The following is a 16,449-nucleotide window of genomic DNA, read 5'->3' on the forward strand; positions in this document are numbered from 1 at the left end:
GGGCAGATGCTCTCAGGCAGTGTCTTTCCCCTCCCACTTGCCAGGGTATGATGTTCATTAACATCTGCTACAGCAGCTCACGTCTGAAGAGGACCTGATTGGAGCATCAGGGAGTCTTCTTGAGGCTGTTCCTCTGCATTTCATAGAGGGAGGGCCTGGCCTGGAGAGGGAGTGGAGGACAAACTCAACACCTTCTCTTGGGCTTTGTCTTTATTTGTCTTTTAGCAGTTTTCTGTTTATATAAAAGAGGGTCTTGATCCTGGTAAGTCACCAGCCACCTAGTCTCAACAGCAGCCTAGGCCCTCAGTTTTCGCTTCCCCACTCCTGACTTGGAATAGAAATCTGAATTTGGGGATGGGTTAGGGGACTTTGAAATGGGAGTGTACAGTGGTTACTCTGGGATATTCAGTGGGTGGGTGGCTGTGAATGTCTTTAAAAATCTCTAGACCAAGGAACCCAAGAGAAAAAGTCTAGAATCATAGAATCTCAAGTTTAGACGGGACTCCAGAGGTCCACCACCCATCACGTGCCTAACTCCCCCACAGCATCCCCGCCAAGTGGCCGTAGCCTCATGCCGTGACACTCAGGACCACAGCCTCCACCTGCCGGCCATCTGCTCAGTGGACAGCTCTTCCTTACATAGGACTGGGCAGCCTCCCTGTGAGTTCTCTCCACAGATGGTTCAGAGCACTAATTCTCTTTTCCATTTAAGGTCCCTTAAAATACTGGAAGGCAGCTGTTATGTTATCATGAATCTTGCAGAGCTTAGCGCTTCTCCCATTAATATTTAGCAAATATGTATTTAAAAGTTCCTGTGTGCTAGGCAGTGTGCCAAAATGGGCCATACATACATAAACTGCTTTCATCCTCAAAACAACGTGAGGTGGCCATTATTATCCTCTGTGGATTCGGAAACTGACGGTTAGAGAAGACAAATTGCCCACGTACGTAGCTCACAGGGGTGGAAAAGACCTTGGGTCCACAGTGTCTGGCCAGAGGCTGCAGCCCCTCGGCCTCAGCACATCCTGTCTCCGTGACGCCATGTCCTTCCCACACGCTGGCTGCTCACCGAGGACCTGGCTGGAGCCTGGGGCCGCGGAGGGCACGTAGCGCTCCACCCGGACATTGACTTGACAGCACAGACGAGGACGAGAATCCCAGACTGCCTGACACCTTCAGGTGACATCCCAGGCCTGCACCTCATGTCGCGGGTTGAGTAAAATCCAGCCCCCTTCCTCCATCCTGTATGTGAGAAATCGGTATTTTTGAACTCAAGTGCAGGATGTTATGTGTATACCCCATAAATTTTACCATAGAACCTGCCCATAGCTCCAGCCTCTCAATATTTTAAAATTCTGATTTGTTACCCAGAGTTTTCTATTGTCCTGTCATCTGAGACTGGGGGGCTGGAGAAAATCAAGCAACTTTCCCCTAGAAGTTGGCTTTTAAGTTTGGCATACGTCCCAGTAACCCAAATCAGCCGCTAATTAAGATTTCCTTGCATCCTGGCCAGAATTCTTTAATGAACAAAATGACAGCAAAGGCACAAGCACCTTGCAGAAGTAGCAAGGTAATCTTGTGTTTGTCGAAAGGAAAGGTGAAGTGGCTTATAGTGGACCTCATCCCAGTTCAAAAGCTAATCAGTAGTGAGTCATCTTGCCAACTATGGACCCCAAATCCACTAGGCTAAGAACTGCAGGTTCATCTTGCATCATTTTGAAAATCAGAATGGCAACCACACTGGGACCTCTTCTTGTGCCCTTGAAGGTCACTAACATTTCACCTTTGTAAGGCCCATGACACAGGAGACCTGAATTCATTTGAATGGTATACGACTGGGGGTTTTGTTGCCCACATTTAAAATTTCTGTCCCTGCCATCCTCCCACCAGACCATGTCTTCTGATCTAGAGGCTGGAGAAAATGCTTGCTAAGTACAACCAAAACAAGATGAGGGGTAGAATAGCAAAAGTTTAAGAGACACACAGGGACATGGGAGGGACATGTAATGAAGGCCTGGGGAAAGCTTTGGATCAAGACAGGAATGGTTTACTAGGGTTCACCAAGAAATGAAACTAATAGTATGGATGGATAGATACTTAAAGGAATTGAATCACACAACTGTGGGGCTGGCAAGTCAAGTCTACAGGGCAGGGTGACAGGCTAGAGAGCCAGGAAAGAAGGCAGTCTGGAGGCAAAATTTCTTCTTCCTCAAGGGACCGCAATCTTTTAAGCCCTTCGACTGATTAGGTAAAGCCCATCCACCCTGTGGAGGATTACCTGCTTTACTGCAAGTCTATTGACTTAAATGTTAATCACACCTAAAAACATAACTTCATAGTAACATCCAGACTGGTCTTTGACCAAACTCCTGGCACCACATCCCAAGAGGAGTTGGGCATCCCATGGCCAGATAGGATCAGATTTAAGGAATAAGGCAGATAGCTCTGGATCCGCCTGGGAATGGTCCTTGGAGGTCAAGGATGGAGGATAATGGGATAGGAAAGTTTAAGGAACAACAGGATGGACTGGGCTCTAAATTCATTATTATTAAGTAAGAAGCATTTGTTCAACAACCTTAGTGTGTAAAGCAGTAGGCAGAACAGAAGGACGAACAATCTGTGGCCCCTGCCCTTCTAGATGGAGTGAATCTATACAGAGAATAGGAGGGCAGGTTTTAGCAAGTCCCACTACAGAGCCATGTGTAGCGTGTCATGAGCACAGGTGAGGTGCCTACGGAAAGCCAGCTCTCCAGGGGCTCCCCACCAGATGGAATGGACTAGTTAATAGGTAATTACAATGGAGCGAAGTAAGTGCTATGATAAGGGAAGACACATAATACTCTGGGAACACAGGAAGATGGGGTCAAGAGAGGTGATGTCTTGTCTATTTGGGGTTTGGCATTGGCCTACTGACTGGGGACAGGAGATTTGGTCAAAAAGAGTGTGTCGCCATTCAAGAACTATTTGTGCCACAACTACCGAACCCATGCCCTAGCACCTGTGCTCTGCAGCAAAGCCCACCAAGAGAAGCCCGCACACAAGGAAGAGTAACCCCTGCTGGCTGCAACTAGAGAAAGCCCAGGCACAGCAAGGAAGACCCAGCTAGCCAAAAGTAATTAATTAAAAAAAAAAACACCCATAAATGTTCAAAATCCTAGAGCAAGGGAGCCAGGCTGCAAAGAGGAAATCTCTTAGAGCTGTCATATGCTAAGAAGTCAGGACTGCATCCCTAGGGCCGCCAATGCCACCACCTCCCTGTGACAGCCACCTCAGACTGCTAATCTCCATCACTTTCCCTCCTGAGTCCCGACAGGGTCTCCAAATTCTTCTCAGTAGCGTGTTTATGTGGAGTTGTCCCATAAGGGAACAGCTCTTTGTCGTTCCACATGTAGGACTAAGTCCTCGGTGGGTTCTGAGCAGCAGAGTCACGTGATGTGTTTGCGGAAGAACACTTGAGAAGGCAGTTACTGGAGTGGTAGAGCAAGAAACGCTGGAGGACAGGGAGAGACAGTGGGTAGGATGCACGGGCTGGAAGCATGGTCAGACGTGGACAGCGAGGAGGAGCCAACTTCGGTTCGGAGTCTACAGGAGAATCTTAGCCTTGTGCACAGAGCTGTCCCTGGGAGGAGCCGGGGTGGACCACCAGAGCAGCTGTGTTTGCCAAGAGGGAGGAGATGTGGGAAGTCCGGGGCCCTGAAAGGTGTCGTTTTCTTTCCTAGCTATCTGTACCTGTCTGAAATGAGGCGGGATAAAATAATACATGCCCTCTGTCCTAAAAGTGGTAAGTGGATGCTGTAAGGAAAACTAGAGAGCTGACCCTTTCTCTTTTCTGCCAGTCTAACCTGTCCAAGCCTGAGATACTAATATCTTGCCATCCCACCTAGGAGGCAAGATGGTCCCTGGCCTCTGACTGGGACTAGACTCAGAGGCCACTGTATCCAACACAAACAAACTGCCATATCCGCCTTGCTCCAGTTCCCAGACCTGCCCCCCACCCCCCGCCCCTGCTGCTGGGCCTCCCTGGACCCCAGTGCCACACACAGACACTAGCCTGTGGAAACAGTTGGGAAATAGGAGCCATTAAGGAAAACAACCGCTCCCTGCCCAGTCAGCTGCCCACCAGCTGCCCAGGCCTCCCTCAGCATCCTGCACCCAGGGCCCAGCCCCATTCCTTCCCAGACAGCCAGCTGAGTCCCCAGCCCTCGCCCTCCCACCTCCCACTCAGAAGCAGTGGCAACACCCAGAAAGGGGCCCCAGTCCTGGGATGAAATGACCATGGGAGAGCCCTGACATTGACTCGGACACCAGAGGGGCCTGGGCTTCTGCAGCTCTTGCCCTGAGTACCTGGATCTCCTGATGGCAGCCAAGAGCTTGAGCAGGTGGGTGAGGACAGGACTCGGGACCATTGATGGTTAGGTGTCTGGGAAAGGGCTTGCCTCAAAGAAAGGGTCTCACCTAGGCCTCGTCCATTGGCCAAGCCCCCACATCTGTGCTCCCCCACCACAGACCAAGCCCTGTGTACCCTGAGAGCTAGGAGCCAGGACAGCTGGACCGAAAGGATGCAAAGCCTGGAAAATTCTTCTGAAAGCCTGGGACTTGCTCAGGAATAAGGTACAGATTGAGTGCAGATGTCTGCGGAGCCAGAGCAACAGGGCTTTGCTTTTACCAGGAGGCTTCCTTGGGGAGGAGAGTGGGGTGGGGAGGCGTCATAGTATGAGGCTGCAGACAGAGTGCAGCGTGTCCCCCACCCCCATCCCCAGCCTTAAGGAGCTGCCGAAGATGGGATGAGGGGAGCAGATGCTACACTAGAGACTCAGGCTCAGGAGGAAGTGGTGGAGGATTGGAAAAGGCAGTTTTGTGGGCCCGGTGTACTGTCTGGCGCGTGCAGGTTCCTGCACAGAAGAAGCCCACCGGCTGTCTGCCTTCTTCCTGAGGAATGTCACCTGCAGCCAGGCTTAGATCACAAATACAGCTTCCTAACAGGTGTGAAACTCCAGAACTTGGTGACCAAAGCAGAGCTTGGCATCTCAGCTGAACACAGTCCTTCTCAGGTGGAAGAGGAGCTCTGGGCCGGGGTCCTTAAAGTGGGGCTCTAGCACCTGCCGGACAGCCCTTCCCAGATTGATTTGAAGATTTTCCAAGAGATTCATGGCCAGCAGAGGGCACCACTACCCCACAGTATGCATCCCGGGGCTCCCCATTGCCTCCCTGGAGGAACTGGGAATATTGGGAGGAGGAAGCAGGCATGGATCTCTGAGCTCTCAGGCGGAGCTACCAGCAGCTGAATTAAACAGTCTCCAGAGCCAGGGAGGCTGGGCTCTTGTGGGTTCTAATGTTTGTTCTGCCACCGTCTTTCCCTCACTGCTTCAGTTTGCCACCTCCATTGAATGAGGGCTTGGTTCTCTTGGTGTCCACTCAGGACCACAAGGCCCTTTTCGGCTCTGAACTTCTGGGATTTGAGGAAATCATGCAATGAATGTGACAGAAATTGCATCTTCTGGGCCCACCTTTACTCTGGGATTCTCCAGAGTGCCCTGCCTGGAAAGAGGCAGAAACTTGAATTTCACTTCTCTGGGGCTGTTCTCTCGCTTGGACGCGGAGAGGCAGACTGGCCTGGATGCTGACGGGAAGGCTCTGTCTCCACGTCAGTCTGAAGAAGGACTGTCTCAACAGGGCTTGCAGACACCGATGCTGTGACACCATGGCATCTGCTCCCCCAGGTTTTAGGCAAGGAGGTGTCCCTTAGGTACTACTGTGGGATAGGTGGGGTGGTAGTACAGAAGCACTCATAAGACGCCCTTTTGAGAGTCCCTTCAGGGATAGGCAAGGAGTGCAGAGAATAGAAACCATTGCCTGTCCTGCCTTCGCTCGCCTCCCCATCCCCACCCCCACCACAGATGCTGTCTGTCAGGAGAGGCAGCAGACGGTCCAGGGGTCCATCTGTGCTACTGCTTCACAATAGAGTCCCGTGTTTCCCCACCAACGCCCCCTCGGCCCCTCAGCTGATGGCCACTTGGTGGTGCCAAGGGGGAAGGTGGGAGGAGGCAGAGGAAGGCTCTAAGGGAGCTGGTACTTGGCTCCTAGCCGGCCCAAATACACCCCTGCCCCCCACCCAACAAGCATCCTGCCATCTGGACTTGTGTAATCACTGCAGGGTGGAGAAACACCCCCTCCCACCCACACCTCCTATAGGGGCTGGGGCCCCAGGGGCCTGGGGGTGGGGGAGACAGAGTCAGGAGACTAGGAAGCAAGAAGACAGAGACAGACCCATGGACTGAGAGACACAGGAGACACAAGCCTTTCCTAACCTTCCTGGGTTGCTGGGTCCCTCGCCCCTCTGTGCTCCGCATGCCATGCATCTAACACAGCACTGGCGGATGCATCACTCCCTACCTGACCAAGAGCCTCTGTAACCTGGCTGGGAGCAGGGCTTCAACCCAAGGTGAATGAAGAACAGCAGAAGACTGCATCACACAGTGGGTAGACTGCAGGCTCTGTAGGCTGCCCAGGTTTGAATCAGCTCTGCTACAGAGTGGCCTAGAGCAAGTTACTTAACCTCTCCGGGCCTCAGTTTCTTCTCCGTAAGAGATGATAATGGTATCTGTTTCATAGGGTTGTTATGAAGACCAAACAGGTTCATTCATGGATGTAACACACACAGAACAGTGTGCAGAGCACATGGTAAATGCCTCATAAATGTCAGCTATTAATATAAAGGCATAACACAGACTCGGGAACACTGGAGGAGGGGACAGATGAGGACAGTGCATTCCTGGCTTCTGTTTAGTGGCAGACAAGATGTGGAGCCCTCAGCTCGCAGTGCTGACGCCCTGTGGTGGCTGGCCACTCTTCAGACGCCAGGCCTGACCTACCACTTCCTCCTCTCACTTCTTATTCAGGTACCACTGACGACAGAGACTTCGGCTGGGCTGTTCCCACCACTCTCGTAGGCTGGCCGCCACAGACAACACAGCCGAGGGTGGGGGGGGCGGTGGTCCCCAAGAAGGGTCAGAGAATTGTTGAGCACCAACCCCCAATCCTGAGCACCCCCTCAGCGCACCTTATGCCCTGCCATGAGTCAGCCCCACAGTAAGCATCTGTCTGCTGGAAAAAGGTTACCTGAGCCCCAACATCAGGAGGTGAGGCTGACGGGCCAGAATTAAGTCCACTACTCTCTGGGTTTCCCTCTCTTCCCTTTTCCCTTGACCTGGGGAGGAGAGGCAGCTCTTTTCAACTGTTCCGGGAGCTATGTAAAGAGGAGACCCTGGACCCTTAAACCTCCCAGTGGCTTCCACACAGTTACTTCAGGGCCATCTTTTCCCTCCCCACCAGAGACCTCACCCCTCCTTCTCCTAGCCTAAAGTCTCTTGCAGCCCCCTGGGTCTCCTCAAATCTTACTCTGGGCCTCCAAACCTCCTTCTAAAGACTCCTTACTGTCACTCCACTGCCAAATCTCGTGTACAAGCCGCTTCACAGGCTCCCCGTCTCTCAGGTATCATAGAGACCCATAGTCCGCCCCGGGATGCCCTGCAAAGTCCCCCTCCCCGCCCCCGCTCCTTTCAGCTGCTAGTTTTTCCCCCTAGGGCCGGGAGCTCGAGGTCCCCAAGGGTTTCCCTGGTCTAGGCAAGTCTCAGGAGTAGTGGGCGGGGCTCCGGAGCAGCGGGCTCCGCCCCCGGAGGCGGAGCCAACCGCGTAGGGGGCGAGGCCCCGTGAGGCCGCTCCCCGCCCGCCCCTTCAGCCCGCCCCGCTCCCCGAGCCTATAAAGGGAGGCGACCCACCACCCTCCAGGCTGGCATCCTAGAGCCACCGCCAGCCCCGCCGCGCGGAGAAAGCGCCACCAGAGAGGGGCGCCGGAGCCATGACCCTTCGCCGACTCAGGAAGCTGCAGCAGAAAGAGGAGGCGGCGGCCGCCCCAGACCCCGCCGCTCGGGCTCCTGACTCGGAAGCCGCTCCCGCTGCTCCGACCCCGACCCCGGCCTCGGGCCCCCCTGCTGCAGCCGCCGGCCCTGGGACCCCCGGGGACGAGCTGTACGCGGCGCTGGAGGACTACCACCCCGCCGAGCTGTATCGCGCGCTCGCGGTGTCCGGGGGCACCCTGCCCCGCCGAAAGGTGCGTACCTCCCCAACTCCCGCGGACCCCCTCGGCCCCCGGTACCCTGTGGTGTCCCTTCCTCAAGATCCGCGCTACCCGCCACAGTCCCCATGGACGCCTGAGGATCCCCACCCACACCATACTCCTGGGGTCCCCGAGTCCCCCAGTTCCTCCCCCGCCCTCTGACCCCCACGGACACCTTCAGATCCTGCTGGGTCCCCTCGACCCCTCTGCTCAGAAGGCGCAAACTCCCCCATCCCCGGCTCCACGCCGCTCACGAGCTGGGCGGCTCTCCACTCCCCACGCGCCTCTGCCCCATCTCGCTGCTCTCCTTCCTGCTGCTTCCCCAAGTTGCCTTCCCCTCGCCCCAACTGGCCATCGCCACCCCGCCCCAGCCCCGCCTCCCCGCGTCCAGGAGTACTGAGATCCCCAGGATCCCCCCGCCCCGGCTTCTCCCGTGGGAGCAAGAGGCCTCGAGCTGGGGTCCGGCCGCTAGTCGATTCAAGTTGAGTGTCGGCGGGCCCGGGGTGGGACGCTCGCCGAAGAAGTGCCTGCGGGGCCGCCGACTCCGAAAGCTCACGCTTCCGAGGGGGCGCCGGGATTCCTGGGCTCGGCCGCCTCACCCTGCGTCTGAGGTGCGGGGCGCGAGGCCACGGCTCCCTGGACGTCAGCGGCGACCGGACGCGGTGGGAGGGTTCGCAGGGCGCCCGCTGGGCAGGAAGGATGCGGGCCGCGCCCGCCCTCGAAGTCTCCCCCTCCGCCGGGCTTTTCCTCTGGCCCGAGGGGCACCCGAGCGCTCAGAAAGGAAACTCAAGACCCAGGTTAAGGAGAGGGGACTGGTGGCCTTTCCCAGCTCAGCCCCCCCCCCCCCCCCACCTCCTCTTCTTCTGGCCCCTGGCTCCCCCCCAACACAATGAACAGCTTGTTGAGAATTTGCATTTTATGAAAATCGGGTGGAAAGACAAAGGGGTCTCTCTATGCTGCCCAGTCCTTCCTCCCTGGCCCGTTTGGGAACTGTCTCCACCCTTGAGGCCCGTCTGTAAGGTTCTAGAGAAGGAGGGCTTCCTTCTCTTCCTGGCCTCGGGGGTAGCCTGAGGGGAGAGTTAACTAGCGCACTGATCAGGAAACTCCTGGATTGTTTGGGGCACACGGGGCAAGGGCTGATCTGGAACCGGGCTTCTTCCAAGCATCAGTCATTTAGGGAGGGAAAGACACTGCTTTAGTTTCTCAAGGACCCAAAAGAGGTAGGGAGTCCCTCAGCTCGGTCATCCCTCCTACCAAAAAGCAAATGAAACCAACCAAACAACAATAACAAAACCTTCCCATTTCTCTCCTTGAGTGTAGTGAGACTTAACAAGTCTGAGATCTAAGTTTTTGTTTTGTCCCAGAAAGCAACAACATGTATCACAATGCTGAGAGACCCAGGTGGAGCTGGGCACAGCTGGCCACCTGCAGCTGGACTCCATAGTTTGAGGGAGGGGGCTTGGCCCCTCTATCCCCTGCCTTTCCATGCTTAAGCTGAGATTCCAGCCCTCTAGACCAGGGCCCCTGACCCCAGCTCCTGCAAGCCACTCTCTGTGACTGAGAAATTAGAAGAGATCTGACTGGCCTTGGTGGCTCTGAAATGTCTTGATAGGTAAGCCCAGGGGCCCCTGCCCTTCTCTGAATAATATCTAGGAAGAGCCTCTGCTTCACCTTTTGGGGTCTAGGGTGCCGAGCCCCTGCAGACGTGCACCCTGGGGGCAGAGGCTGTTCTACCTAGAGTCATGAAGACCCCCACCCCTTCCAGACTAGGAACCAGGACAGGACTTAGAGGTTCATGCATCTGGAGCCCAGGAGATTGTTGTGTTCCCGAGGTCCCAGTTGTGGGGATAAAGCTTAGGGAGAAAGCTGTGGATTGATATTGATGTTGGCACTCTAGGGTTAGTTACTCCAGCATCAGAAGAGCGGGTGTGGAGCTCGAACAGGACAGATAGGCAACAGGAAGTGAAATGCTGGGTCTAGGACTTGAGCCCAGGCGAGGAACCCCCCAAAGGAGGGCTCTCAGCATCTGCTCCAGGACACCTCCCTCTCACTGGCTTCTTCCTGACTCTCCTTCCCACCCAGGGCTCAGGATTCCGCTGGAAGAGCCTCAGCCAGAGTCCTGAACAGCAGCGGTGAGTCACCATTAGCCCCGCCTCTGCCATGGTCCAAAGGATGAGGTGCTGGGGGGCGCAGCACGACACAGCATCTCAGCCCACCCAGGGGAAGTCGTGCTCCCACCCTTTCAGCACGGTGCCCTCACCAGGAATGAGGGGCAGGTGGGGGTGTGGGCTGTGTGAAGGGGGTGGCAGAGGAAGGAGGGAGGGACTTTTGAGTCATCAGGTGCTCCTTAAACCACCCCCAGTCCCTGCCAGTCACCCCTCCCTGGAGAAATCTGGATCTGGGAAGGGGGAAGCAGGAGGAGTTTGGGGGGCTCCCCTGGGCCTTCCCAGCCCAGCAAACCCTGAAGGCCCAAACCATGGCAAGCTGCATCCAGCTGCTCGACTGTCTGGCCCTGCACCCAAAACCTCAGTGCTCTGCTTGTCCCATCGGTGGTGGCCTCTAAGGAAGGGCCTGGGATGAGGACAGAAGGACTAGCCCTACTCTGCCTGTGTCCCATCCTGATGTGAGCCTGGTTTCTAAAATGGATCAGCAGACTGTGGCCTGCTGGCCAGATTGGCCTTGAGCTGAGAGTTGTTTTGATATTTCTCAAGGGTTGTAAAAATAAAGACAAAGAACAATATAAGACAGAGGCTGTCAAATAATTCAGGTCTCGAAAAGAAAGGCTGAAATATTTACCGTCTGACCCTTTGCAGAAAAACTTTGCCAACCCTTTTAGAAAACCAGGGAGCACTGGAGTAGACACAGTCGCCCTGCCCCCACCCCCACCCCGGCCCAAATACACACAGAGGGGAAAAGGCCTGCCTGCAAAGCAGGGAGGAGCTCGCGCTGGGGTAGGGAGTTGCTGATCAGCATTTGGGGGGGTATGTGGGTCAGGCTGGGCACTGAGAGGCCTGGGTCTCCAGGGCCTTGCTGAGGCCAAGAGCCTTGAAGGAGACTTTGGAGGCTGCTTCAGCTCGGCTTCTGGCGGGGCGGGAAGGAAGGGGGTGGGAGTGGGCAGAGGAAACTCTGGGCTCCCCCAGCAGGCGAAGATCTGGAGCAGCTCCAGACCATTGTGTCCAGTGGGCAGGCCTTCAGTGCGGGAAGGGGCGGCCTCGAGTCTCCCCTCCCCCCAGCCCTCACATCTGGTGGGCTGGTCTCACCGCAGCTGGGAGGGGCAGCTGGGGTCCGGGCTGAGCCTCGTGACTGGCCTCTGGGGGTGGGGCCAGCCCTCTCCCCAAGGCTCTGGAGCAGACAGCGCTCCAGGCTGGGGCCGAATTGGGGGCCTCAGCTCGTCAGTCAGTAGTATTCTGGGGCTCACTAGGAAGCTGGGAGTGTGGCCGAAAAACTCAACTAGTTCAACTGGCTCTGGGGGCTAGCCATTGCAGTGTGTCCCCCCCCGAGGGGACTGATTTTGTGTGGCTTGATGAAGCTGATTTCAGTATGGGGAAGGACATTCCAACAGCCAGGGATGAGTGTGGCTTGTCACTGGAGACAGTGAGCCCTGCCTGGATGTTCCAGAGCAGACTCTGGCATGAGGGGAGGGCCACACTATGGGCCCGCCTGGCTCCTCTTTAATCCTGACGGACTTGATGAGATGGCCCCTGTGTCTCCTGCAGGAAAGTGCTGACTTTGGAGAAGGAGGAGAACCAGACCTTTGGCTTTGAGATCCAGGTGGGAGAGAAGCTGGGTGCAGAGGGAGGGAAGGGTTGGGAGGCGGTCTGAGGGACGGGTGGATCCTGCTCCACCCCAGGGCTGAGGGTCCCCTTGCCTGTTACAGACGTATGGCCTTCACCATCGAGAGGAGCAGCGTGTGGAGATGGTGACCTTTGTCTGCCGGGTTCATGAGTCCAGCCCTGCCCAGCTGGCGGGGCTCACACCAGGTGGGGCCTAAGCCCAGGACACGGGGCTCTGGGAAGGGAGTATGACCTTACTCCCAAGCAGAGGGGGCAAGAAATCCAATCAGTTCCCCTTCCTCCTCCTATTTCGAGAAGGCCAGAAAGAAGAATGAGTTGGATCAAGGCAGATTTACCATTTACTGTATGATCTTGAATATTCCCAACACTGGGGGCAGTAACATGTCCTCATATCAGTGTGGTGAGGGGCTTTCCTGGGCACAAAGCCAGGGCCTGCCTGGGAAATGGCAGATATTGCCACCGCTATTCTGCCTCCTCCTGGCGATCTGGCAACCCAGCATGGGCAGGAGTCGGCAAGAGAGCAAGTCCATCGTGTTCCCAACCTGGCCCAGTACTGGGGTACCTGTGATACTTCCTCTAACAAGGACATGGTGCTGCCAGTAGGAGACCTTTGGGACTGGCCAAATCTAGAGCCCCAAGTCCCGGAAGGGGCAGCCTGAGACTGCATGAACTGAGCACCCTCGACACCCCCCCTCCAATTCTATCTCCTTTTTCTTCCTGAAGCCCTCATCTCCTTGCCCATTCACCAGCAGCCTCTGGTAGCTAAGTGGTATACTGCAGCTTTGCAAGGTGGTTTCACATCCCCTTGGTAGCCACCACAGGGGTCCACACCTCCTTTTCCAATTGGGCAGTGGGTCCTAAGAGAGGGTGGTCTGCTCTGCTGGAGGTCAGGAGGCTCTGCAGCAGCCTAGGGTGTCAGAGGTTGAGGCCTCAAGCTTGGGGGCCAGTGTTAAAGTTCCCGGCGTGGTGCTCCTCACCCTCCTGCCTTCCTGTCTCAGCTGGGTTTTGCTGGTGACAGCCTGTGGGCTGGACCGAAATAACCAGCTCTGGGGGAAGCCCAGGCTTTCTGGGAGGGCTCAGCCTTTGGGGACAGAGCTTCCTGAGAGTGAGATGAGGATGAGGATGTGGATGTTTGAGGGTCCTGGCCCCTATGCTAGGGTGCCAGGTCTGCACAAGATCGCCCCAGAACCATGAGTGGGGGTAGGGAGCTCAGGAGAGTCCTGTGGGGTTATTACCCCTACCCTTTGTGGTGAAGATAGGGGACTGAAATTCTTCCACACGCCCCGTGGAGCAAATGGTGATCCCCATCTCTGCTTGGCAGGGGATACCATCGCCAGCGTCAACGGCCTGAATGTGGAAGGCATCCGACATCGGGAGATTGTCGACATCATTAAGGCATCTGGCAACGTTCTCAGGTACATCCAGGTGTTGTGGTCCCTAGGGGATTCCTGAGCGCAGCCTTTCTTCCCCACCCTGTGGGCCCACTCATCCTTTGATTCCCCTATCTCCTCAGACTGGAAACTCTGTACGGGACATCAATTAGGAAGGCGGAACTGGAGGCTCGTCTGCAGTACCTGAAGGTAAAGCAGCCTGGAAACCATCCAGCCGCCAGGTTCCTCTTCCCAAACCCCTGCCCCTTGCAGGCCCCACTGTTTTTTTTGCTTGTTTGTTTGTTTTTTTCTGGTTGTGCTGGGTCTTAGTTGTGGCATGTGGGATATTCACTGTGGCATGCAGGATCTTTAGTTATGGCATGGGAGGCTTAGTTCCCTCTCTGGGAACACAGAGTCTTAATCACTGAACCACCAGAGGAATCCTCCTACTCTTTTTGGGGGGTCGTTTATCTGCCTGAACCTCCTTTTAACCTTAAGGTTTCTTCTGTACTCCCTGATCCCTCAGTCTGTAGCCACCCTGGTTAGTTTCTTGCTGACTCCTGACAGTGAGGTGGGTGTGTCTCTTGCAGCAAACCCTGTATGAGAAGTGGGGAGAATACAGGTCCCTGATGGTGCAGGAGCAGCGGCTGGTGCATGGTGAGTAGATCAGTGTTGGGAAGGGTCACTTGTGCCCCCATCTGTACCCCCATACCTGCTTCCCCCTAGGAACTAGTCAGTTACTTCCCCTTCCAAGTTTTGCTGAACTACTACTCTGGGTACAATGCTGCCCTGGGCTGATGCCCACATATTTTCATTCTCACAACAGTGCCCTGAAGGAAATTACTACACAGAACCATCTCCATTTTACAGGTGGGAACACCAAGGCTCCAAGAGCTTGTTTCAGGCCCCTTTCCTGACTCGTGTGTCACAGTTAGTTCCGTTCAGTCGCTCAGTCGTGTCCAACTCTTTGCGACCCCATGAATTGCAGCACGCGACCCTCATAAGGATCTGAGTGTATAATTCGTGTTTTACAGACCGGGGAAGTAGGGTTCAAAGTTTTGACTTGCCCAAGGGCCACACTGATGGTCATCAGGAAGGAGCGAAGGTCCCCTACCCGTGTCCTCTGACGTCTGCCCCCGCCCCGTGTCTTCTGCCCGCAGGTCTCGTGGTGAAGGACCCGAGCATCTATGACACGCTGGAGTCGGTGCGCTCCTGCCTGTACGGCGCGGGCCTGCTCCCGGGCTCGCTGCCCTTCGGGCCTCTGCTGGCCGCCCCGGGAGGCTCCCGCGGGGGAGCGCGGCGGACAGGGGGCGATTCAGACGATGCAGTCTACCACACGTGCTTCTTCGGAGGCGCTGAGCCGCCTGCGCCCCCGCCGCCGCCGCCGCCCCTCGCGCGCCTGCCGGGACCGGGCGCGGCCGACGCTCCGGCCCCGGGGTCCCGGGCGATGCTGAGCCGCAGCGCCAGCGTGCGGTGCGCGGGCCCTGGGGGCGGCGGCGGCGGCGCGCCCGGCGCGCTCTGGACTGAGGCTCGCGAGCAGGCCCTATGCGGCCCCGGCCTGCGCAAAACCAAGTACCGCAGCTTCCGCCGGCGGCTGCTCAAGTTCATCCCCGGACTCAATCGCTCCCTGGAGGAGGAGGAGAGCCAGCTGTAGGGGTGGGGGCGGGCAGGGGAACGTATTTATTTATTTATTCTTTCCAGCCAGTGCAAAAAGGGGGCGGGGGCGGTCGCTCGGCCGCCACGGGGACTCCAAGAGCCCAGAGTAGCCGGAGAGGGTCCTTGGCAACCCCAGCTAGTCCTGGCTAGTCTCTGCAGAGTGGTGAACCCAGCCCCAGGCCTCTTTACTTGTCCTCCCCCAAACTACAGTGGGAGGTGGGCACAGGAGAACCAGAGAGTTCGGGGTTGGGAGAGGTTCGGGGGCCAAAAATGGGACGTGCCATCCTACATCTGGGTCAGTAGTGCCTTGTGGGGTGTCCAGGAAAACTCCTCCTCCAGGTAGGGGGACCCTGTCCCACGAAGCCCTCTCCTCAGCTTTACTTGCTACCCACCCTTGGCCATGGGGAGAAATGGCCTCCGCCCGGTCGTTCCCCTACCCACCCCACACAGACACAGTTCCAGTTATCCAGTGGGCACTTGAGGGGGCCCAAGGTGCTGGTCTCCCTCCCTCTCAGCCTTGACCCTTAAGGGCTTGGCCCCCCTAGGGGCCTGTAACTAAGTGGGGTCCTACTGGGCAGGGGTCCTGGGTCCTCTGCCCTTGGGAGATAGGAATGGGCACATCCGGTGGGGTGAGGGCAGTACAGACTGTTCCACCGTTTGCATATTGTTGCTTCTGAACCACAAACTGTATAAAATGGACGGTTTTTTGCATCTGTGTCAGTGTGGTGACTGCCTGAGGGGGAGGATTGGGCTCCGGCAAGCTCTGACTCCACCACTCCGCCCTTCAACACACACACAGACACACACACTATATTTTACATCTTATTTGCTTGGAGCCTGCAGCCAGGGAAATAGACTAGGGGATTCTGACTTACAGGTATGGGCCTGAACTAGAGGCCCCACACTGCTTCAGAACTTGGGCCTCTTGTTAAATGCATCTAGAACCACCCCCCCAAATACCACAGCAGCTGGAGTCGAGGTTCCTCTAAACCTAGCCTTGCGTAAACAGCTGTTTGGCGTGCTCTCTCCTAGGAATCTGGGGCCTCCTGCATAGGAGTCCCTAGCCATCATCCCCCCAGCCTGTGACAGGCCAAATCACAGGTCACTCATTCTACAACTCCTCAAAGGTGTCCCGTCACTCCCAGGATAAGATTCTAATCCCTACGCAGGCACATCTGACCCCTGCCTGCCCCGTCTTCTTCCTCCCCTCTCGCTCCCTGCTCTGGCCACCTTGCCCATGGTGCACTTCAGGCGTCCCGCCCTCAGTGTCTCTGCACTTGCTCTGTCCACAGTTGGCTCCTTTGGTATTCAGCATGGCCTCCCCAGGGCCCTCCCATTTGGTCTAAAATATGGCCGAGCCTTGTTTTATTTGCATCATATTACTCATCCCCATCTGAAACTGTCTTGACTTGGAAGGGTTTGGGTTTTTGCCTGGCTCCCTTCCCCACAGGATGAACACTCTTGAGAGCAGGACTCTGGGGCCTCTCCTGTCTTACTCACTGCTTTATTTCAT

The 16,449-nt window shown here is 56.2% G+C and overlaps 1 protein-coding gene and 1 long non-coding RNA gene across 2 annotated transcripts; one reads left to right on the forward strand and one right to left on the reverse strand.

Moving 5' to 3' along the window:
• Positions 1–23: 23 nt before the first annotated feature.
• LOC112584605 lies at positions 24–8,427 on the reverse strand. Its single transcript, XR_003108911.2, has 3 exons — positions 8,292–8,427; positions 1,070–1,242; positions 24–160 (listed from the first exon to the last, which is right to left on the reverse strand). It is a non-coding gene; the product is annotated as an uncharacterized LOC112584605 (long non-coding RNA).
• TAMALIN (trafficking regulator and scaffold protein tamalin) lies at positions 7,773–15,647 on the forward strand. The gene is made up of 8 exons (XM_025284213.2): positions 7,773–8,110; positions 10,199–10,248; positions 11,833–11,887; positions 11,994–12,096; positions 13,232–13,325; positions 13,424–13,490; positions 13,871–13,937; positions 14,441–15,647. The coding sequence occupies exons 1-8, from the start codon at positions 7,859–7,861 to the stop codon at positions 14,932–14,934; spliced, it is 1,182 nt and encodes a 393-aa protein (XP_025139998.1). The 5' UTR covers positions 7,773–7,858; the 3' UTR covers positions 14,935–15,647.
• The last annotated feature ends 802 nt before the right edge of the window (positions 15,648–16,449 follow it).

This window comes from Bubalus bubalis, chromosome 4, assembly GCF_019923935.1.
Source record: "Bubalus bubalis isolate 160015118507 breed Murrah chromosome 4, NDDB_SH_1, whole genome shotgun sequence".
Classification (NCBI taxonomy): domain Eukaryota; kingdom Metazoa; phylum Chordata; class Mammalia; order Artiodactyla; family Bovidae; genus Bubalus; species Bubalus bubalis.

Coding starts and splice junctions, on each gene's coding strand:
- TAMALIN (XM_025284213.2), top strand. CDS start 7,859: ATGACCCTTCGCCGACTCAGGAAGCTGCAGCAGAAAGAGGAGGCGGCG. Junction 12,097..13,231: donor GCTGGCGGGGCTCACACCAG/GTGGGGCCTAAG, acceptor TCTGCTTGGCAG/GGGATACCATCGCCAGCGTC. Junction 13,491..13,870: donor CTCGTCTGCAGTACCTGAAG/GTAAAGCAGCCT, acceptor TGTCTCTTGCAG/CAAACCCTGTATGAGAAGTG.